The sequence below is a fragment of the Taudactylus pleione genome, unplaced genomic scaffold (genome assembly GCF_031769625.1).
Source record: "Taudactylus pleione unplaced genomic scaffold, aTauple2 ptg000211l, whole genome shotgun sequence".
NCBI lineage: Eukaryota > Metazoa > Chordata > Amphibia > Anura > Myobatrachidae > Taudactylus > Taudactylus pleione.
Window position 1 is genome coordinate 501,530 of NW_028284613.1, and position 23,978 is coordinate 525,507.

Consider the following 23,978-nt stretch of genomic DNA (forward strand, 5'->3'; position numbering starts at 1 on the left):
ACCATGCAGGAAGATATACTCACTGCACCTTTCCACTACAATCAACCTGCCCAGATTCAGTGTCTGGGAGGGCTATAGCGCTGTGTACACTGTCCTTCTGCAGGGGAGAGGTACACAGGGGGACCGGTCCGCGTGCTCCCCGAGAGTATCCACGCTGCCACAGAGAAAATGGCCGCTGGAGACCTCAGAGGAGGAGTGGCCGAGTATCTGCAGCTCAGCGACGCCAGACTCCGAGCTGAAAGGCGCGCTGAGCTGAGGGGAGGAGCCGCTAGACAGGGAAGGCTTCCTCCCCTGGCTAGCATATTAACCCCCGGGTTGCCGGCATCCCGCTTGCCGCGATATTAACCCTGGTGGTCTAGTGGTCTGACGGGGTATGCCTCCGCTGGAGGGGGGGCCCGCCGCCACCGCTAGCGCCCCCGGTCTGTCCCCTAGACCGGGGGCATGGGACTGCATTTGAAAGGAACCCGCGCACCGCCGCTAATCAGCGGTGCGCGGCTTACCTGATCTCCCCGGCGTCTTCCGGCAGCAGTCACGGGGGAAGCCAGAGTCCGGCTAGTACAGACTCTGGCTTCCCCCGCCGCGATCCCCAGTTCAGTGCTGGCGTCGCGGCGCCAGCAGGGAGAAGGAGCGGCAGCGTGGGCGTCTGTACAGACAGCCCAGCGCTGCTGCTCTAGAGAAAAAACTTATAGTAAAAATTAAATAAATTTAACTAAGTTAAATAAAAAATTAAAAGCTTTAGGGGGCTGCTCCTGCAGCCCACCCCGCAGGGTGAACCGACTCCGGCCGGGCACCATCTAAAACTGAGGTGCCTGTGGCTCGGGGGCGGGGTATAGGGGAGGTTGGACCCAAGTGCATCCTGGGAGCAGCTGAAAGCTTTAACTCCGTGGTGCCCGAGGATCCAGGATCCAGCTATACCCCAAGGTCACCCTGTGGACCCCTATGGACCCTGAAGTAGAAAAAGGAAATTCTGCAGAAATAACCTTTATCTGCTTGAACATAGCATATTTAGGCCGAGGAGTTGGCTGTTCTTCTTCCTATATGATTAAGGCAGAGCGGACAGCTCTTATCAGAGCAGGAATATTAATCTTAGACCGAGTCTCTACCTCCTGCAGAGGAAAGTCAGAGTCAGTGGCATCCACAATTTCTCCTAGTCATCAAATGACATCTCAGGTACGTAGTGTGGACTGAGATGACGGCATATGACACTTAGCAGGCTTTAGGGGTTTTTCACCCTGTAACATGGCCTGAAGGGCAGTAGAGGTGGCTGCCAAGCTCTGCGCTGTGGTAGAGAGAGCATTTACCCATGGTGGAGGCACAGGAGGTACATGCATGGCTGTAACCTGTTGAGGCAATCCCTGTGAGGGAATAAGACTGCTGTGGTAACCCCATAGGAGGGAAAACAGCTGGTACCGCCAAACGGCCCGCAATTGATGTCAGGACCTGAGAAAAGGAAGCCCATGGGGGTTCCTGCATGGTGACCGAGACATTAGAAGGGCCTGGAGGATTATAACACTTCACGCAAATTCCATCCCGTACCATCCCCCCCTCACTTAAACCTGCAGCACATGACCTGCATGATAGCAGGATGGGCACAGAAAGCTGTATATCATTATCATTCTCAGACATAATGGTAGAGAAATAATCACACAATATGGCACTGAGTATAATGTAACCACTGAATATATCTGATACTAGTAGGAAGACAAAATACTGCTCCTGACTGATGCTTGGAGAAGTGCAACCACCCAGTATGTGACCAACCACACAAATATATTATATAATTAAAGTGAGGTATCAAAAACACCCTAACACCTTGTACTGTTAGGGCATTAGAAAAAATAAAAAGGTATAGTTATATGCTGACAGTACGAGTAGAGAGACACAGAAAGCGCTAGCACAAGTCACATACAATGCAGAAATAAACTGCACAATGGCACTACAATTCAACTACTCAGACTCAGGGGTATATTTACTAAAGTGAGTGTTTTTAGAAGTGAGTTTTAAAAGTGATGTTGCCTATAGCAACCAATCAGATTCTAGCTATTATCTTCTAGAATGTGCTAGTTAAATGTATAAAGTAGAACCTGATTGGTTGCTATGGGCAACATCACTTTTAAAACTCATTCTAAAAATTCTCACTTTAGTAAAAAAAAAAAAAAAAACCCTCAGTGTCTGGTAGGCTATAGTGCTACACACGCTGACCAGAGGAGGAGGTATGCAGGGCTATAGTGCTACATACTCTGATCAGAGGGTGAGGTATTCTCAGGGGGGAGCGGACTTCACGATGTCCTGATAGAGCTGCAACTCGCCACTTGTAAGACCTCAGAGGGGGCGTCCAGAGGAGGATTGCCGCTCAGGGAAGCCAGACCTCGCAGGAAAGGCGCGTTGAGCTGAGGGGAGGAGCCGCTTAAACAGTGAAGGCTGCCTCCCCTGCCTGATTATTAACCCTTGGGACGGCGGTTCCCGCACCGTTATGTCCCTGTGGGCCAGAGGAGCGTGATGGCTGGAGCCTGTGTCCACCCCCAGGACCTCCGGTCTGTCCCCTGCAAGCGGTGACCCGACTAACCCTTGTCCCCTGAATCCGGTTTGCAGTCTGGGTCTACGTGGGAGCCGTGCTAGCATGAGCCCCAGGCGCCTGCCAAAAGCCCCAGATCAGTACTGGGGTTGCGGCCCAAAGCGGTGGCGGAGCGACAGTGCAGACGTTCTATGGACTGCTGCTGTGAGCTCATTTAGAAAATAAAATAAAAAAGTTTAAGGGCTGCTCTGAAGTCCCCTGCGTTTAGTGACCAGACTGGCCGGGCACCAATGAAACTGAGGTGCCTCTTGCTCGGGGGGCGGGGCATAGGGAGAGTGGACCAGATGCATCCTGGGAGTGAAAATTTGACTGCGTAGTGCCTGGATTTCCTTATCAATCACCTACACCCCAAGGTCTCCCTGTGGAGTCTATGGACCCTGAAGAAGAAAGTGCTGACCCAAGGGAGAGGTATACAGGGGAGTCAGACCTAACCTCTGAGACAAATAGCTTTCAGCAGCGCACCCAAGGTGGACTGTGAGCTTCTCACACACGAGGTGGACAGAAGTGGCAAACCAGACGCAGGAATCCGCAACCGTAAGTTGCGCCTGGGTTGGGGGAGGAGTGATCGGGGGAGCACCTATCTCCCCATAGCTGCGAATTTGACGGTACAGGTACGCTGGCCTCACAGTAGTAGACGCTCCTAGCGTGCCTACTACCCATCCCCGTCGACAGACGATATGTCCCCGGCCACCTTAGTGAGGATAAATTGAACGGGACCTTCACCCGCAGCTGCCTCCGATACGTCTCCTACATCGGAGACCTGCACCCCTTGCATTGCTACAAGGTTTCTCCTGGTACAGTTACTTGCTATATCGTACTCTATTCCAAAATCTGAATCAGGCCCTGTGTATGGTAACAAAGCAGCACCAGAATGCAAAGTCCGTAATGGCAGGATACTGACACAAAGAGAACCACAACAACCTATTAAACTCCCAACAGGCTCGCCAAGTAAGAACATTTTATCAGAAACATTAAACCTATTTTTAATTTATTTTTAATTTACTTGTAAATCAACATTCAATTAAGAATAAAAGTATTCACTCTCTTTGCGAAGATGTACCTAAAAGAACCCTGGTGTAACCATTTTCTTCAGAGGTCATATAATTAACTGGAGGCACAATTATGTGCCATTAGATTTCTAAGAGACTTCAAAATGAATAACACTGTCTGCAGGAGGGCTCAGGACATGATTCAGACCAGCTCGCTAGGATGCGTTCGCTGGTAGCTGGCCAATTTTCGCATGCGTACGCATTGCAGTGCGCGAACCAGTGCGAGAGATCGGGAAGCGTTCGCCCTGCTACGCATAAACAGCTCAGCAGAGTGAGTGACAGGAGAAGCAGTTTGTGGATGGTGACAGGGGCTGGCCATTAATAACGAGAGAGTGGAGGTGCAAACGCAGGCGTGCCTGAGCTTCTCAACGCCGTTTCAGAAGCGTGCATAATTTATAGCCAGCGTCATAGTACACGTCACCTGGCTGGTTTTTACACTAAGTGGTCGCAATGCTTGCGGTAGGGCATGGTCTTCCTCAAGCGCTGCGATCGCTTCCGATGGTACTCCATGTTAACGATGGTTGCATACACATTCTGGAGATGACGTGCGCACGTGGGTGTCTTAAGAAAAGCTAGTGGGCGTCTGCATACACAAAACGATCGCACGCCAAGACATAGTGGGCGTGCTAATGCTTTGCCGTGCAATCGCCTGCCTTGCTGTGGGTTGGCCGGATTTGCATACGCTGGATGCGTGCGAACGCATCTGGCGAGCGGGTCTGAATCGAGCCCTTCGTTTTTTCTTTAATATGTCTAAACAAGAGCATCATGAAGACCAAAAACATTTAAAGCAAATACAAGAAAAGATAGAAAAATGATTTTAAAGATTAAATATTCTCTAGAGCACAGTCCAGTCCATCAATCAAGTATCAAAAAAAAAAAAAAAAAGAAGACGACGAAGAGCACACCAGGGAATCTATTTAGTGGCTTATGGCAGCACTGGAAGCTAGAACAGAGAAACAGTCCATGGAAAAAATAGTCGGGCACTTCAAGGACCTTCAGGAATCTGTGGTATTAATACTATACAATTTTTGGAAACTGATGGATATAATAATAGTAATAAAAGTAATAAAAATAGATAATTACCCAAATAAAATAATTTAATTGCAGCTAAAATGGTTCTTGTATCAAATGTCTGGTTTTGTTGTTATAGAAAACCTTAGTGATCTCTCTTGATTAATGATAGAAATACCCCAAAACATTAATAAGGATTTCTTTATGTAAGAAAATGAAAACTGGAAAAATGGCCAAAAGGGGCTAACACTTTTTATAGCCACTCTAAAAAGTTTAAGCAAACAAAACGTAGATTTTATAGCTCAGCTCATATACAAATAAGTTGAAAGCATGATTAGATTGTAAGCTTGCGAGCAGGGCCTTCCTACCTATATATCCGTTTGTTATTACCCAGTTTTGTTCTGTTAATGTTCCAATTGTAAAGCGCAACGGAATATGCTGCGCTATATAAGAAACTGTTAATAAATAAATTGTGTGACGAACGCCTATAGAAGAATACTTCATGACCTGGGGATTGCCACCATAAGGCTGGGTACACATCAGAACGATGTGTATCCCAGCCAACCCGAGGCCTGATGGAACAAAATATCTGTCAGCTTTACACACTGCACGATATAGCCTGCCATCCTCCACTTACCTGCATTCCGTCCCCCCCCCCATCTGACGTGCAGCACAGCCAATGGAACGACGAAGTGTGAACACATTAGACGATAAGATGGTCCGATCCGCTTCTGAATGATATATCGTCCGATATATCGTCCAATATATAGTCTAATATGTGTGTACCAGGGGCTTAGTGCAAGATGTACTACAATGATGCTTTATTTTCATACATGAGAATATATAGTATATGACCATACATACTTTTGCTAAAAGCTGAGGAAGAGATACTGCGAACAGCTCTGTAAGTCTTGTTTTGTCATCCAACTGGCTTTTCTTTTCTTTAGCAGTCAGTACCTAAAACCAAACAAGGATATTAAATGCTGGACATGATGTATAACCTTTACAATTGCCAGAGAGAAAACCATAGCTGAAATTACCAAGACAATGGCCAAAGCATAAAACCCATGACACAAAATTTAAGGTTTACCCTTTTTCCCGTTCCTCTGCCAACAGGAGGGTGGCATTCAGCAGCTTGTCGGATTGTACAGAGCATAATTTCAATTAGTGCGCTTTCCTGCCGGTCTGTTAGTGCTGTAAAGCAATGCAAAAATGCAATATTACTGTAGAAAAGTTTTGTGTGTTATGTTTTAAGACATGTAATAGTTTCTGCTGAGTTGGAACAAGCAGTACGCAAAACGGATTTTCATACTTTAAATCATTTTCCCTGAATCCATTGGGCAACATTTGAATTTAGGTTATACAAGCTTACCTAGGAGTTTGGGCACTTTAAGGATTTTATATAAGGTCTAATATCCTCCCCCTCTATATACCCTAGCCTGACAAAAAGTCAGTAATTCTTCAATGTATGGACAGAGGACCAGGAAAATATGGAAGAGAGCAACGCTCACCAATCTGGTAGAACGTGTGCTCACTTTCTCCAGAATAGGTTTACTCTCCTCAATGTAAAATGGTTTAAACACTAGTAATGCATCTGGCAATAATTCAGAGACCAAATGATCTTGTATCAGAGAAAGACAACGTCAACCATTTTGAAAAAAATCTAGTCTTATTAGCATTGGCCTGACAACATCTAACATGAGAAGGGATCCTTCCTCTTCCTAAGAACAACTCCGGCAGGAAGTCCAAATGACAATTTAAGTGAACCTGTATACCAAGTTATACTGAAAAATATGATTTTTGTACTCACCATAAAAGCTAGGTCCCCCCGGAGCCCCGCAGAGAGTACCTAGACAAGGGCTGGAGTCGTGGCGCTGCAGAGGGGTGATGGAGCAGCAATGCAGACGTCCAGAGGACTGTCTAGCGCTGTTTGCTTTAATATGAAAAACCACACTTGTGGAGCGAAACATGTCGACATCCATGGGGTTTTAAAATCCACTTGTGACCCTGCCTGTGATTCATGTACCTACTTCTGTACTTACCTATTCACCCACTTGCCCTACTATCCAGTGCGATTGGAAAAAGATTGCATTAATCTACCAGGAATCTCCTGTACACAAAGGGAAACATCCAGTGTGAGAGCGGCCGCTTTTTATTTACCACACCGTGGTCTCCCAGGACTGCCTTTGAGCATAGGCAGACGGGGGTTGCTCCACTACTTCTACAGATTGAACTTATGTGGTGAGAGAATACTTTAACTACTAAAGGCATTCACAGTGCATAAAAGACTTTCTTTGACCAATAATATGCAGATGGATAAGAGTTTATACAGACAGATATAAACCAACTAAAGGAGAGATATAGACAATGGAACGTTCAAAAGCCACAAACCCCCCCCCCCCCCCCCCCCCCTCCCCAGGGGAGGGAACACTCAGGCTGCCTGACCCGGAAAACTATATGCCCAAAGTGGGTGCCGCCGAAGGAAAAAAAAAAAAACTGAAAATGTAAACAAAGAGCAAATGTGCGGATAGGGAACCAGATAGCCGCGTGACGGACCTGTGCTACTGAAGTCCCGCGTTGCGCTGGGAATAAGATCGCCACCACCCTAGCAGAAGGCGCTGTCACCCGATTTAGGGTGAAGACTGAGCAGATACAATGCTCAAGGGTCTGCTGAGTAGCCAGCCAACCATGTTCATGAGCGTCATAAAGAACACGCAGAGAATAGTACGGCGCTGCACTGAAGACGTATCCAAGGAAATCTGCAGAGCTCAGCACAACTAGCAGAGCCAGATCATCCCAGTCCTGGGAATTTTCCAAAGAAGAACCGGAAGGACAATATCCTGGTGTAAGCATAAGGCGGAAGCAAGTGTCAGCTGGAATGTAAAACTTGTACGGAGAACCGCCCAATCTTCATGGAAAACAAGAGACAGCAGCTTGCAAACCCTGAACACAGAATGATGCAGAGGGAAGGCAATAGCCATAAGGAAGATCAGCTTCCAAGCAACTAACTGAAGATCCACTGAACGCAACAACTCCCAATGGAGCCTGTGTGAGAGCAGATAGGACTAAACTAAGATTCCACAGCTCCACCTGCAAAAAAAACAGTGGCAGAATACGCAGCACACCTTGTATAAACGACCCATGGAAGAAAAACCAGACGCCACTGGAAGAAACTGACAGGGTCAAAGCCTGTATAGTCACAAAAGGACGCCGGCAACCGGCCTCCGAACCCTCCAGAAGGAAGGCCAAGAAACGTGAGTCGCGAAAACGTGAAATGGTTACACCACAAGAGGAAGAGTTTCCAAAATCTGAGGGGAGTGCGAGATGGAAACGTTGTCCGGGCTCGCAGCCTAGCACGGACCACTAAGAGAAAAAACCTGCACAATTGGTCCCACAAGTTCGGTTGTGAAAACAAATCGAGGAAAGTGTCCTTGTGAAAAACTGGCCTTTTTGCAGCAGGTCTGGACACCCCCCCAGACCTACTGATCGTATGAGAATGGCTGCGTACAATGACCAGCATAGCCAGTCCGGAGCCCCTAGGATTATTACCCGTATTTGGGTAGCCTGAGGGAACTGTGGGAACAGCTGAAACAGATGCTCTAGATGAAAAATTCCCCAGAATAGCAAATCATCCACTGTGGAAGCCAGTGGATACCCGGATCACACACACAACTCTGGAGCCTGTAAAACGTGTAGGGAGGCAAGGAGATTCCGCCGCCGAGGGCCTCACATCCTATCAAACAGTAGGAAGACAACTGGAAGGGGAAACCACTGCCCTGGGAGAAACGTGGTTCTGCTGAGGGAGTCTGCCATCCAAACTCCCACTATGGGCATAATCACCGCTGAGAGAGTCAGAACAAAAGGTCTCCGCCCTGAAAAGACTTCGGGCTGCATCCACCATCACCACCATGCTCTTGAATGGATGACGTACATATGCCACTGCAGTGTTCTCCCCAGAAAATTTTTCCAGCCGGGTGGCATCAAGGATTAGCCGGGTGGGGGCCTTCGCAATAATAAAATGTTTTAAACCCTGACTTTATAAATTATTTAAACTTGAAATAACATTTTATATATTAATTCTCTTCTTATTAAAGGCCCAGTTGTCTGATTATGAAAAAGCTGCAAAGTTTGTAGGATCTTGTCCTTTTTATACAGATCCCAGATACTGTCCCCACTTGCAGGCTCCAAAAGTGCCGGGTGGTAGGCTGTTTCTTGCCAGGTGGTGCACCGGCGAAAAACAGCCTGGGGAGAACACTGCATTGCCGGATCATTGTTCGACATACTGCATCCAGCCGGTGCCGTCGTACAGGACCTCCAAGAGCCTCAAAGATGGCTTGGAGCTTGAGCCTAGCATTCCGCCGAGGAGTTGTGGATGGTGACCCAAGGTCCTGGAGCCGAAAAAGCTATTTCACAGCAAATCATCCGAGAAGACTCACAGCCGTGGTCACAATGAGCCAATCCGGGAGTACCAAGGATTGGACCTAGAGAAGAAGAATGGAAACCCTCCACCAATCGGATGTCAAGCAACCCTTCCCAGTTTGGAGAAGTACCCTCTGGACCTTCCGCGAGTAGAACCTGGTCCATTTAATGGTTCATAAGTGGAGACCATCATGCCTAACAACCAAATGTTCCACAAACTGGAGCCAAACCTGCCGGCTGAGCGGACTGGAGAGAGAGCCCGGGCCAATGGCACCATGTCCACCACTTCCTGGGGAAGAGCAATGTTAAAAATCAAAAGTTGCCTAGTAACCAGGCTTCTGAAAACTTCCCTCCCCTATCACTTGCCAGCAAACTGGGTAGAGAGAGAGATACCCTGTTAGGCACTAGGCTTTCCAGGAGCCGTGTCCCTGCAATAGCGAGTGGTACAAGAAAAACAGTCCCTGGAAACCTAAACCCTGCCGGTGAAGAACCGGCTTGTGGCGGACTGACCTTGCTAGGACGCACAACCCCGCAAAGAGGAGCGAAAACATGGAAACACGGACTCAGTAGGGAGCTACAGCCACCGGAAGAAAACGGCGTTCCTAACCGGTGGGTAATATAGTATCCAGTTCTGGCTAAAAGAGAAAGTCCTTACCAAACAGAAGATATTGTAAGGAACAAATTGGTTTTGAATAAGCATGTGCAGCACAGAGCCCGAGAGCCGTTCGAGACAAAACCAGCCGTAGCTGAAACTGTAAGCAACCTGCACCCCATCTTGCATGGCCTCCCAAAAAGAGGGTGCCGCAAAATTGTCCCGCCAATTCAGCAGGGAAACCCAAGGAGAGTCTCCGTAAGCCCCTGCGAATAAGTCAGCAGAAGTCACCATAGTACACACCACCCATGCCAAGGCACACTAAGACCGGATAACAACTGCAGAACCCATTAAAATAGGATAGAGACAACCATCCAAGTTTTAGCTGATGGTTACCAAAAAAGACATTGAGCCCCGCACAGGAAGGGGAGTGTGCTCTCAACTAAACAGCTGTCGCAGCGACAACCCACTCGGACACGTAATCCGTGGAAGCAAATGTGCGAGGAGACCTCTTAATCCTGCGTCTCCTAGGCCTCTCTGATGAGACCGAAGAGTTTAGCCGAAGGGAAAGGAATGACTTTCCATCGCCAACTCCTGGACAGACCCAGAGCCACAGCTTGGGGCCATATCTAAACCGCCTAGAGAGTGGAGTACAGCAGCACTGAGGCAAAAAAGAAAGTAGGTCCACAACCTTAGAGACAGCATGCCAAAGGAGAGGAACCCGTCTTAAATCCTGACACCACAAAGCAGGTAGACCGAGCGGGACATACCGCTGCTGGGAACGTAAGCCTATAGAGGAAAAGTAGCCGGCGACAGAGATGAAGGAATACCCAAGTGTGACCTTGGTTTCTCTGCAAAGCATAACCAGCTTTACCAGGGCGGACACGGACCTGCTGAGAGCCGGTGCCCATGCAAGTCCCACCCTGGTGGATACAGCTCGCTAGATGCCTGCTCGTCATCAGACCCAATACAGCTAGGTCACCTGCAGGTAACTACACGTTACCTGGTGCATGAGAGAAAACATCGCCCAAAACACAGTAACATCCCAGCATACAACCTCCACACAGTCACGGCTGTAATGGGATCCCTAGCATACAGCTCCACACAGTTAGGGCTGTAGCGAAAATCTAACCCATGACAGCAGTGCGGTGAGGCAATAACGCTAACCAGGATGCCGTATGCACTGCCCATAGCGACCAAAGCCAGCAGAGGCAAATTGGCAGCTAATACATAGGCCGCTCCTACAAAGGCAGTTCAGGCATAGGCAGTTAATACATTTATTAGTGTGAGATACTTAGCCTTCCCGAAGGCAACATCCAAAGCTGCAGGGGAGAGGAGTTGAGCTTCCTGTGAAGTGCAGCAGAACTAGCAGTCCCAGAAGTTTGTGGCTGAAGCCAGGGCTCGTAGCCCATGCTGCTGCAGGAGGGGGGAGTCTAGTGCGGGAAGCTCCACCCCCTCCATCTCCGCAGTCCCCAGACATAAGAGTACTTCTCAGTAGTAGGGAAAACTCAGGTCAAGCTCGGCTCACCCGGCCGCTCTTTAGCGCCTAGTTTCACTTCTGCCTCTATGCAGCAGCCCGGCTGTACCAAGTCTAGCTGAAAGCCTGGGGGAGACCTGCAGCACCAGGCTCCGTATCCCCAGCTCCGGAGCTTCATACTTTCGAGTGCTACTCCCCGCTTGTGAGGAGAAAGAACTTGGTCTGTTCCTGAATCAGCCTGGGAGGCGCGTACTTTCGCAATGGAGCCGCCCTCATCAAACCCACCAAGAATGCCGCCATCCGGGACAGCGCTGCCGCACAGCACTCTCTAAAAGGGTGAGAGTGCACACTGTCCCAGGCTCTAAAAGCAGCCGGTCCTCAGCCTAAAGATGGGTAAACACTTTACAGATATATCTGCAGATTGAGTGATCTGCAGATATAGCTGCAGATGATGGTCGTTCATACACACTGAACGGCCATCATCTGTGTCTGGTTGCGGGTCCCGGGGGCTAGTCGGGGCCGTATCCCGCCCTCCTCCCCACGGCTGCCGCTGTGTGTGTACGGGCGGTCTGCAGACCGCCCGTACACACCTGCCGATGGACAGATATGTCTGCAGACATACAGTCAGGTCCATAAATATTGGGACATTGACAGAATTTTCATATTTTGGCCTCTATTCACCACCACAATGGCTTTGAAATTAAACAAACAAGATGTGCTTTAACTGCAGACTTTCAGATTTAATTTGAGGGTAATTACATCCAAATCAGGTGAACGGTGTAGGAATTACAACGGTTTCTATATGTGCCTCCCACTTTTTAAGGGGCCAAAAGTAATGGGACAAACTAAACAATCCTAAATCTAACTTTCACTTTTTAATACTTTGTAGCAAATCCTTTGCAGGCAATTACAGCCTGAAGTCTGGAACGCATAGACATCACCAGACGCTGGGTTTCATCCCTGGTGATGCTCTGCCAGGCCTCTACTGCAAATGTCTTCAGTTCCTGCTTGTTCTTGTGGCATTTTCCCTTCAGTTTTGTCTTCATCAAGTGAAATGCATGCTCAAATCAGATTCAAGTCAGTGGATTGACTTGGCAATTGCATAACATTCCACTTTTTAACCTTAAAAAACTCTTTGGTTGCTTTTGCAGTATGCTTCGGGTCATTGTCCATCTGCACTGTGAAGCGCTGTCCAATGAGTTCTGAAGCATTTGACTGAATAGGAGCATATAATATTGCCCGAAACACTTCAGAATTCATTCTGCTGCTTTTGTCAGCAGTCACATCATCAATAAATACAAGGGAACCAGTTCCATTGGCAGCCATACATGCCCACGCCATGACACTACCACCACCATGCTTCACTGATGAGGTGGCATGTTTTGGATCATGAGCAGTTCCTTTCTTTCTCTTCCCATCACTCTGGTACAAGTTGATCTTTGTCTCCTCTGTCCATAGGATGTTGTTCCAGAACTGTAATGGCTTTTTTAGATGTTGTTTGGCAAACTCTAATCTGGTCTTCCTGTTTTTGTGGCTCACCAATGGTTTGCATCTTGTGGTGAACCCTCTATATTCACTCTTGTGAAGTCTTCTCTTGATTGTTGACTTTGACACATATACATCTACCTCCTGGAGAGTGTTCTTGATTTGGCCAACTGTTGTGAAGGGGTTTTTCTTCACCAGGGAAATAATGCTTTTGTCATCCACCACAGTTGTTTTCCGTGGTCTTCCGGGTCTTTTGGTGTTGCTGAGCTCTCCGATGCGTTCTTTCTTTTTAAGAATGTTCCAAACAGTTGATTTGGCCACACCTAATGTTTTTGCTATCTCTCTGATGGGTTTGTTTTGATTTTTCCGCCTAATGATGGCTTGCTTCACTGATAGTGACAGCTCTTTGGATCTCATATTGAGAGTCGGTAGCAACTGATTCCAAATGAAAATGTGACACCTAGAATCAACTCCAGACCTTTTACCTGCTTAATTGATAATGAAATAATGAGGGAATAGCCCACACCTGTCCATGAAATAGCTTTTGAGTTGATAGTCCCATTTACTTTTGGCCCCTTAAAAAGTGGGAGGCACATATTGAAACTGTTGTAATTCCTATACCGTTCACCCGATTTGGATGTAATTACCCTCAAATTAAATCTGAATGTCTGCAGTTAAAGCACATCTTGTTTGTTTCATTTCAAAACCATTGTGGTGGTGAATAGAGGCCAAAATATGAAAATTCTGTCAATGTCCCAATATTTATGCACCGGACTGTAGACAGGGGTATTCAATTTGGAGCGAAAAGTAAGTTTTTGCGATAATTTTGCACCCATTACGTCATTTTCGCTGGTTTTCATTTTACACCGTATTCAATTTCAAAGACTTTCGCAGGTTCAAAAAGTCTTTGAAAAAAAACTGGGATAACTTTTCACCACTGAAAATTCTGTCAATGTCCCAAAATTTATGGACCTGACTATCTGTCCATCGGCTGTGCAGCACAGCCAATGCGATATGTCGACGAGCAGCAGATATATTGGCCAATCAATTGATGGGCCAATATATCTGTCAGTGTGTACCCAGCATTAGATGTATTCCATTGGGGGCCCACCGCGGACTGTCTGATATGAAACTTTTCTTTACATTTTGTATACGTAATAAAAAACAAAAAACTGTCGTCACACCACTAGCTTTAGCTCTGGGACTACACCCCTTTATCTGACCTGATTTAGAAGGAAGGGATTAGCTGTAGTTCAGAGGGAAAAGACAGAATATAAATACAGACAGAGATGTCTGCAGAATCTGAGGATCAATCCACAAAAAACAAATAACCTGCAGAGAGAAAAAAGGAGTAGAACCAATCAGTCTTCACTGTCTGACAATCTAGCTCCTCCTTATTTCTCAGGAGGCAAGTGTTAAGAGGATATAAGGGGGAAGAGTTCACCTTGAGCAGAAATTCTTGAAGTGCACAAACTCCTAGTTGAGCCTCTATAACCGAAGGCTAAACAGTGCCACCAAGAGGATGAAAATGTATAATTCTGCAATTCTGCACATCAACTGTTAAGGTAAAAAACTTGTCTTTCCTTTAAGAGGATTTCTGCCAAAAACTATCTTTCAAACCAAACACTTTCATACTAAAATTACATAATAAGCAACTTTTGAGATAGACATCTAACTAATGAAGCTGTAAATGTCCAACTTGCTGCAAAGACTTGTATAACAGAATGTACATAAACTGCTAATACTGGATAGGATTGTCGTTTTGCTTTTTTTAACTTTACAACATGAGTTAAGCAAACAATGGTAGCATTTAAATAATTTATTATTAATACTGTTGAATTAAAAATACTTACCCTCCTCGCCATTCAGAGGATCGTCCAACAGCAAACTATTCATACACTCCCAATCCTTCAGCAAGTCTGTGGCGCAGTCCCACATACTGTCTACAAGGTATGCAGCATGCTCATGCAACTGTAAACAAAAAATAAAATGTATAAAAAGTGCAAAAAGGGTAAATTCCAAAAATGAAACACACTATTCAAAAACAACGAGATCTGGAAAGCATGCTTTTAAATTAAACAAAATTTTATGTAAAGACTACAGAAACTGACTTTTCAGTAGGCTTCTATACCAAACTACTTTGTTTAACAGACTAATATACTGTTCATTGTTGGGTGTTCATAAAGAGGTTAGCTATGACTCGTCAGTCTGCTTTATTGACACATTAGGCTGTACATATGTACATGTGATGTACACACAAATGTCACCAGAAAGATAATTTTAGAAGAATGTGACTTATTAATGCACAAATGGGTGTTTCTCAGAAACAGTGGGGTACAAAGACCAAGGGGAGAGCAATGTAACTGCAAAATAAAAACTGGAGGGGGCATCAACAGTGAAAGACAGATTGACATGAACAAGATTTTGAAATCGAACGCTTTTCACATTTCCACCAACCTTATGAGGAAGTGTGGTTGTACTAAATATTTAACCAATGGTTACAAACTGAGAACACAGTACGTATATTTAAAAAGGTACCTCACTCTCCAAAAAGAAAAACACCAAAGTCTTCACAAGGTTGGCATTTGGGCTAAGCCTCCCTCTTCTCTTCATAATTCCATCATCTTCAGGATCTCGACAGCTGAATAGTCTGTAAATTCATCACAAAATCTTTGAGTACAAATGATGAACCTTATATACGCAAATTCAATTCAAACACGTTTTTTGACAAAACAAGTTAAAAAATTGCCTGTATAAGTGGAATAAAATCATATATACATGATTGATTACATTATAGTGGACATGTACAATTAAGCACATGAAATATTTATATTTTCAGACAGGAGAGGATCTCTTACTTTTTGTACAAAAACTCCCCGGCTGCTACAGCTACCGGTCGATGGGCAGAATACACCAGATGGTAAACATTTTCACAGTCCTCAGCAGTAAGAACTTCGTCACTACTTCTACAGAAAAAAAAACAATACATGGTAGAAAATACCTATTAAATATGTTCAAGCACTAGTTTTCAAACTTTACCAAAGGAATAATGCACTATGATGGGTTGGGAAAGTAGAAGTTTATCATTTCAACAGACTAATATATTTTACTATATCGACTGTACCTCTCTCAAGAGTTATACTGGACAATTTAAACTAAGTCCTGGGACAGCGACTGATATAAATTGATAACTCACTGTAAAACCAGAGTTAGGAGCTTTATTGCCTGTACTGCCACATCATATTCCTTGTCAAGAGTCATTGATACAATTCTATCCTGTAAAAATAGAGAACTCCTTAGTGAGATACAAACACAAGATGTTAATAAATATATATATATATAGATATATTTATTTATTTTTTAAATGGAATAAAATACCTTGAAACGACTTGTGAACAACTCTAATTTGGAATTCAACTCTCTGTTGTAATAGAGACCTTGCAAAGCAGTTAGACATTTCAGCCGTACCTCCCCTTGCTAAAAACAGAGAGAGAGAGAGAGAGAGAGAGAGAGAGAGAGAGAGAGAGAGAGAGAGAGAGGGGTGGTGAGGGAGCATGTAAAGTATAGAACTCAGTGTTTACATCACACATATATACACGTATGTATGTATGTATATACATACAAACAATTTTATAGCATACATGTCTTCATTTTCTCTGAATTCAATAGGGAGAACTGGCTCCTAGGGTAAAGATTATCATACTTTAATAATTTGATATATATAAGGTGCTAACTCCTCCCTTTCAAATCCCCATCCTGCTGGACACGGTTATTTTTTAAATCAAGCAAGGCAGGAAAGAATCGGAGAACATAAATAGAGAAAAAAACAAAATGTCCCCGAAAACAATTAACTTTGGTATACTTCAAATAAGAGAACTAGAGTGTAAACTGGTGGGATTGCAGTGTCTAACAATGGAGTCAGAAAATTGAATGTATAAAGTTTCCATTTTCTCCATCATCTTATCAGGGTATGTTGGCCCTCTGGGGTTGTTCCAAAGCAGTCCCATTGGGAGGTTATTCTGATTTGGTAAAAGTATGGATCAAAGACCAAGTGGCTGCCAGACACAGCTGCAGAGCTGAAGCACTGTGTCACACTGTCTACAAGGAGCTCACTGAACTAGAAGAGTTTGCATTCATATTGTATGAACAAATTTTCCTTTCACAATGAAATGCTTATTGGACAAAGGGCAACTTCTGTTGTAGGTATCAGAAGACCAGGACTGCCCTAACTAAATCCAAGGAATGAAGATACCGCTCCACCATTATAGATAAATTCTGACCTAATAATGAAAACATTTTGTAGGGATAACAGACCCCAGGTCATGGAACTAATCAAAAAGAAAATAAGTTTTCCTTGTTAGAAACTTTATGGTCCATTGGTTTACTTTGTCACAATGCCTTCAACACAATATTCAACTCACAAGGTACTAGTGGAAGACTGAATTGTGGTAGCAAATGCACCACACCCTGCAAAATAAAAAAAAATTAAAAAGTCTGTACTTCTGGAATAAGTACTACTTGTATTCTTAGAGAAGGAGGGCATAAAGCTGAATCATTAAGGAAAGTTAACCCTTAACCTTTCATCTAACAATCTTGAAAATACAGGAGCAAACAAGTTGTCTGGAAAGAAGTTGGAAACTTCTTTCTCTCACACTAACTTAAGGGTCGATTTCAGTTAGCCCCGTTAGTAAACAGGGCGATAGCCTTGGGCTTTAACGCCTGGGGCAATTCAGTTAGAGTCCTTTATTCACTCGAGCGGCTTATAAACACCCGTTAAATCAGATTAGACCCAAAATAAAAATAAAAAAATCGCCCCAAAAAATGCAGCCTACTGGCTAGCTTCGGGATTAATTTAATATGCCCGGGGGATCAATTAGCACACTGTAAATGTATATGGTTAATTGAATCCCCCCCCCTAAGTTTTGTGGACCCTGTGATAATTCTTTACCAAAACAGGCTTCCTAGCTCCAAGTATTGTTTCGTCCACACTGCCAGGTACCTCTAAAGACCAAGCGTTCCATTCAAATATCCATGTCAGAGACTCTGCCTTGATAAAGAATCTCTGAAAAGGGGGAAGTGCAGCGCTCACTACTCAATAGTCATAATCTGTACTGAAGGGAGAATGTTAGTGAATCATTGTAGTAGTCACAAATAACAAATGTTTTGGGGATAAAAAAGTTTAATGAATATAGATTATAAAACAAGGTCTGCGATAGAGAAACAATACATGAGGAAAATATGCTGTAAAGTGTTGGATATCCCAATTGCCTTTTCACAGTTGGGGATGAAGACAGTCTTGTAGGTATTCAGGATTGTCTTTATCCATACAGTCAGATTGATTCATACCATGCGTCCCCTTTATCGTGATAGCTATACGACCTAGTGAGGGGAAATGTTGTCAGGTGAATTGCGACATGTACTCGCTCCATTCGATACCGCCGATTAAGGATTTTAGCAAGCTCATTGTGAAACTGTCCACCCAAACATGACTGTTTATAGTGTATTGAGGATCAAAATGATCAATTTGGCCTCGTCTATCACGAATGGTTTAAAAAAAAAAAAAACACATGTAACCAAGTGTCCCACTGGTAGTGGGATTATCACTGTACTGTATGAATACCTAGACGCATGGCCCTCTTGCCGGAATCTGAAGTTAAATTGAGCCACTGTTCCCAGACCAAAAGTGAGAACCCTGTGTTTTCAAAAGCAGGAAAAACTCTCTCCATTCATTTCTAAATAATCTTTTCCAACTTTTGGACGAATAAAAGAACATACAGGAAGCATGTATGGACTCCAGAAGTTTTGTCTCTGCATTCACCCCCCCAAGCCAGCAGCCAGAAATCTTGATGAGAGGATATTCTTGCTCCAATTTGACCAGCATGCAGAGTTACATTCTCTAGCTATTCACACCAAGCCCACTTATTTCAATTAATGCCTCATTAACTGCAAGGTGTCTAGAAGTTGATCTGACCACTTTTACAAAGCTTTGTGACACAAGCAGAGATTAAAATGGGTCTCTGTGAGTCACTAGCCGATATGCAAATGGTTTTAAGATGAATTATTCATAATATCTGTTAAAAGTTGGTGCATTTAGAAGTAGAACAGTGGTTGGCCTTCAACAGTCGTGCTATGGGTGCGCCCAACATAGTTGCAGTTTCCCATTCATATTAATACTCTTTTAGTAACAGATAACGTCTCTGTAATTAGCATCTAGTCAGAAATTTAAGGTTGCACTTTGCTGATAAAGGCTTCAAATTGAAGAGATGAGAGATATCTGCTTTTAGTTTTCTCTCTTACACGACACCGTCCAATCAGAGATGTGTAGTGCTTGCCAAATCACCCACACAAGAGCATCAACTCCAAGATGTTTTGGAGACTCCTTGTTCAAAAAATGAGAGCTATGGTAAGAACTTACCTTTGTTATCTCTCTTTCATCGAAGTCCATAGGGTCCCCAGAGTTGACCTTGGGGTCTAGCTGGATCTGGATCCACAGGCATCACGCAGTTAAAAGCTTTAGCTCCCAGGATACACAGGGTCCATCCTCCTCTATACCCCGCCCCCAAGCCACAGGCACCTCAGTTGGCAAGTAGCCAAGGCCGGAGGAGGAACAACAGAGAGAAGGAAGACTGGAACACACAAGAACCATACTTGCAGAAAGGGAGACGGAAAACCGGTGACCAGTAACACAGCCCATATGAAGCCAGGTGCATTAGGGCGGGTGACCTGTGGACTTCGAAGAAAGAGAGATAACAAAGGTAAGTTCTTACCATCTCTCTCATTTTCTTCTTCAGGGTCCATAGGGATGTCCCAAAGCAGTCCAATTAAGGGCGGGGACGCTTCTGCGCTAAGAGCAGAATCCGGCGCCCAAAGCAAGCATCCTGAGAGGCGATGGTGTTAAAAGTATAGAACCTCAAAAAGGCCTGGATGGAAGACCACGTGGCCGCCTTACACAGCTGAATAGCCGAGGCGCCACGGTGAGCTGCCCACGAGGGGCCCACAGACCGAGTAAAATGAGCCTTAACAGAAGCTAGAACAGGCAGGCCCAACTGTGTGTAAGCCTCAGAAATAGCCTTACGAAGCCATCTAGCCAAAGAGTGTTTTTTGGCTGGCCATCCCCAATTCTGTGAAATCCAAAGAGTACGAATAAGGAATCACATTTCCGAAGGGAACTGGTCCGGTCCACATAAATTCTGAGAGCACAGACCACATCCAAGGAGGCCTCACCAGCCGAGAGGTCTGGCGACCGAAAGGCCGGTACAACAATCTCCTAATAAATGTGGAAATTAGAAACCACTTTAGGTAGAAACCCTGGACAAGTGTGAAGCACCTCCTTGTCCTGGTGAAATATCAGAAAGGGAGGACAACAGGAGAGCACCCCCAATTCTGATACCCTCCTGGCCAAAGCAATCTTAGTCGTCAACCACTTGAGTTCCACCGACTCTAGTTGTTCAAATGGAGGACCCTGGAGAGCCCGAAGAACCACCGCCAAATCCCAAGGAGCCACTGGGGAAACAAAGGGAGGCTGAATCCTGAGAACACCTTGGATAAAGGTGCGGATATCCATCAGCGGAGCTATCCTTCGCTGGAACCACACAGGCAAAGCAGAAACATGGACTTTTAATGAGGCCTGTCGTAGGCAGAGGTCCAAACCTGACTGAAGGAATGCCAAAATCCTAGAAACACTAAATACTTGAGGATCGTAATTTTTCGTGCCATACCACTGAAAATAGGTATGCCACACTCTGTGGTAGATCCTGGCTGAGGCAGATTTGCGTACCCGCAGCATCGTGCTGATGACCGATCTAGAGAAGCCCTTGGACCTTAAGATGGATGTCTCAAGAGCCACGCCGTCAAAGACAGACGACCCAGATCCTGGTAAAGGCAGGGATCCTGAGACAACAGGTCCGGACGTAGAGGAGGTAGTAACGGAGTGTCGATGGAGAGACTCCGAAGATCCGAGTAACAAGGACGTCTGGGCCAAGCCGGAGCCACCTGCAGAATCGGGCTGCAGAATCCTGCTTGAATTTCTGAAGAACTCAAGGAAGCAGGGATATCGGAGGGAATAGATATGCAAACTGGAAGGTCCACTTCACCAACAGAGCTTTCACCAAGCTTTCTTCGGCATCTCTTGTTCTGGACCCTTACACTGGCAATTTGTGATTGTGACGGGAGGCCATGAGGTCCACCTCTGGGAGGTCCCATTTGTCCACAAGGAGTTGAAACACCTCTTGGTGAAGAGACCATTCCCCAGGATGCCAGTCGTGACGGCTGAGGAAATCCGCTTCCCAATTAAGGACTCCTGGAAATGAACACTGTCGAAATGGCCGGAAGGTGGCACTCCACCCAAGACAGGAAGCATGACACCTCTGTCATCACTGCCCGACTGCGAGTGCCCCCTTGATGGTTGATGTACGCCACCATGGTGGCGTTGTCGGACTGAACTTGCACAGCTTTTCCCTGAAGAACGTGACTTGACAACTGGAAGGCCCTGTACAAAGTTCCAGAATATTGATTGGGAGAATTGCTTCTTCCGCTGTCCAACGGCCCTGAAGCGAATGTGGACCTGTCACTGCACCCCAACCCCAGAGAATGGCATCTGTTGTGAGAAGAACCCAGTCCGAAATCCATAATGGTCGACCCCTGGTGAGATGAGATATCTGAAGCCACCAAGACAGAGACAAGCGCACCTCCGGAGACAACACCAGCATCTGAGTCCTGATCCGGTGTGGTAACCCGTTCCATTTGGATAGAAACAGCCCCTGCAGGGGCCTTGAATGGAACTGGGCATATTCCACCATGTCGAACGCGGACACCATGGATGCTAGAACCCTCATTACCGAGTGAACAGACACCCGGCAACTATTCAGGCAACTGCGCACCCGCAGCTGCAGGGAGATCTTTTCTAGGGTTAGAAAGATCCTCTGCTGATGAGAATCCAGAAGGGCTCCCAAATGAACCATCCTGTGTGAGGGAATTAGGGAGGCCTTTTTCCAATACATCAGCCACCCGTGCGCTTGCAGACAAGCAATCATCAGGTGTAGATGTTGTAGAAGTACTTCTGGAGAGCCCCGCCAGCAATAGGAGGTCGTCGAGATACGGCAAAAGCCGTATAACCCTGACTCCGTAGATGGGCAGCCATGACCGCCATAATTTTGGTGAATACCCTCGGAGCTGTGGAGAGGCCAAAGGGCAGCGCCCGAAACTGGAAGTGTTACTGTAGTATATAGCAAACCACAGATACCGCTGGTGGGAAGGAGCTACGGGAACATGAAGATAGGCGTCCTGAATGTCCAGTGAGACCATGTAATCCCTCAGGTTCCTTAGCCGGAATGATGGATCGTAAAGTTTCCATCCTGAATTTGGGCACTCTGAGGAACTTGTCCAGAGACTTTAGGTTGAAGATAGGTCGATGAGATCCATTGGGTTTCTGAACCAGAAACAGAGTACAGTAGTAACCAGCCCTGCGCTGAGAAAGCAGAACTGGAACAATAACCCCTGCTTTCAGCAAGGACTCTATGGCTCCTTGAATCTGCAAGTCCTTGGTCTCGTCCAGAGGAGGGCCTGTGCAGAAAAACTGGTGGGGAGGTCTGTGACGAAAGGAGAGGACGTACCCCTGAGAGGCCACTTCTTGTACCCAAGCATCCGTGGTAATGTTGCACCAGTACTTGGCGAATTCAAGAAGCCAGCCTCCCACTCTGGGATCCCCCAGAGGGATGCCCTTTCCATCAGGCTGAGGGTTTAACCTCCGGCTTAGAATTAGGGCGTCTAGCGCTCCAGGCTTGCTTCTTAGGCTTAGGGGTTGACTTGGCCGCCGATTGCCTAGGGAAGAACTGAACTTTGGACTTCCTTTGAGAACGAAAGGACAGAAATGCAGAGGTCCTAGTCTTTGTCAGCTTTTCTGCCATTGGCAGATGCGCCTTCAAACGCTACAATTTTGTCCAGGTCTGGGCCAAACAATATTTCCCATTGAAGGGAAACGCATCCAGGCATTTTTTCGGAAACCGCATTCGCCCTCCAGGAGCGTAACCACAAAGAGCGGCAAGCAGACAGAGCTGCGGCTAAGACTCTGGAGGTCAGTAGACTGGCATCCAAAGCCCCCTCACCAATATAGGCGGCGGCATCTCTCATCTGTCCTACTAAAGCTCTCTAAGCCTCAGGAGCCTCCTCAGGGAAAGTATCCTCCAGCACATTGGCCCAGCTCTCAATGGCCTTAGCCACCCAGGAGATAGCCATGGACGGACGGGCCACAGCCCCTGAGAGAGAATAAATTGATTTCAAGCGAGTCTCCACCTTCCTATCCGTGAAATCTTTCAGGGATGAAATGGAAGGCATAGGCAGTGTAGCACTCTTGATCAAGCGAGTAACATGAGAATCTACCGCAGGCGGTGATTCACGCTTTTTGCAATGACCTGCAGGAAACTGATAACTAGAAGCTAAAAGTTTTTGCGGCTGAAACCTCTTACTAGGCGATTGCCAGGACTCCGCCATGTGGTCTGTCAACTGGTCAGAGAGAGGAAAAACTGCCGAAGTCACTTTTGCCTGTTTGAAATTCGAGTATTTGGAATTAGGGTCTGGAATGTCATCCTCTATGTCAAGAATGGATCAAACCGCCCTTACCAATACTGGCACATTAATAGATGATTTAGGTTCCACCTCCCGGACAGGGGAATCCGAATAAGACTCCTCAGGCATTTCCCCATCATCCGTAGACACGTCCATGTCTGAGAGTTGCATAGACTGGGATGACATAACAGGGCGTTTAGACGCCTTCTGAGGTTTTTCACGCCGTAGCATGGTCTGAAAGGCTGAAGATGAAGCCGCCAAACTCTGGACTGAACTAGAGAACACATCCAACCCAAGGTGGCTGACCAGCTTGCGGGAGTCCCTGGAATGGAATGACAGACTGTTGAGTTACCGGAGGAGACTGCATATAGAGCGGTAACCCCTGATAGGGAGTAACAGCCTAAGGTCCAGGAGTAGACTGCAATAATTGTGGGATACCCTGAGAGGGGAGGATGGCTGTTTGGGGTAACCCCATATGGGGGAGAATGGCCAGAACCGCCAAGCGATCCGCGATGGAGAGAAAACACAGCCCAAGGAGGGTTCTATCCCATAGTTGGGGGGTTTGAGGGACCAGGCAACTGATAGCACCTCACACATAGCCCATCCTGAGATAAATCCTCCTTACCAACCCCTGCAGCGCAGCACCTGCAGGAGAGCAGAGTGGTAGCAGCGGAGCGCTCTACCTCCTTGTCAGATATGGCTGACTAAATGAATATATATAATGGGAAGTTTGGGAGCGCCAAACTGGGGAACCCACAATCATGCAACACACAGGTCCACTGATATGGCACCGTGTAGCACACAACT

General features: G+C 46.0%; 1 protein-coding gene across 2 annotated transcripts in view; it reads right to left on the reverse strand.

Annotated features, from left to right (window-relative positions):
• Positions 1–23,978, reverse strand: part of STAG2 (STAG2 cohesin complex component) — a 230,982-nt gene that overhangs the window by 90,527 nt on the left and 116,477 nt on the right. For both annotated transcript variants that reach the window (XM_088478188.1, XM_088478189.1), the window contains exons 12-18: positions 15,987–16,085; positions 15,805–15,884; positions 15,467–15,574; positions 15,147–15,258; positions 14,462–14,579; positions 5,726–5,829; positions 5,500–5,592 (exon numbers count right to left, since the gene is read on the reverse strand). In XM_088478188.1, coding sequence (XP_088334314.1) covers positions 5,500–5,592; positions 5,726–5,829; positions 14,462–14,579; positions 15,147–15,258; positions 15,467–15,574; positions 15,805–15,884; positions 15,987–16,085 — 714 coding nt within the window. The remainder of the gene's footprint in view (positions 1–5,499; positions 5,593–5,725; positions 5,830–14,461; positions 14,580–15,146; positions 15,259–15,466; positions 15,575–15,804; positions 15,885–15,986; positions 16,086–23,978) is intronic.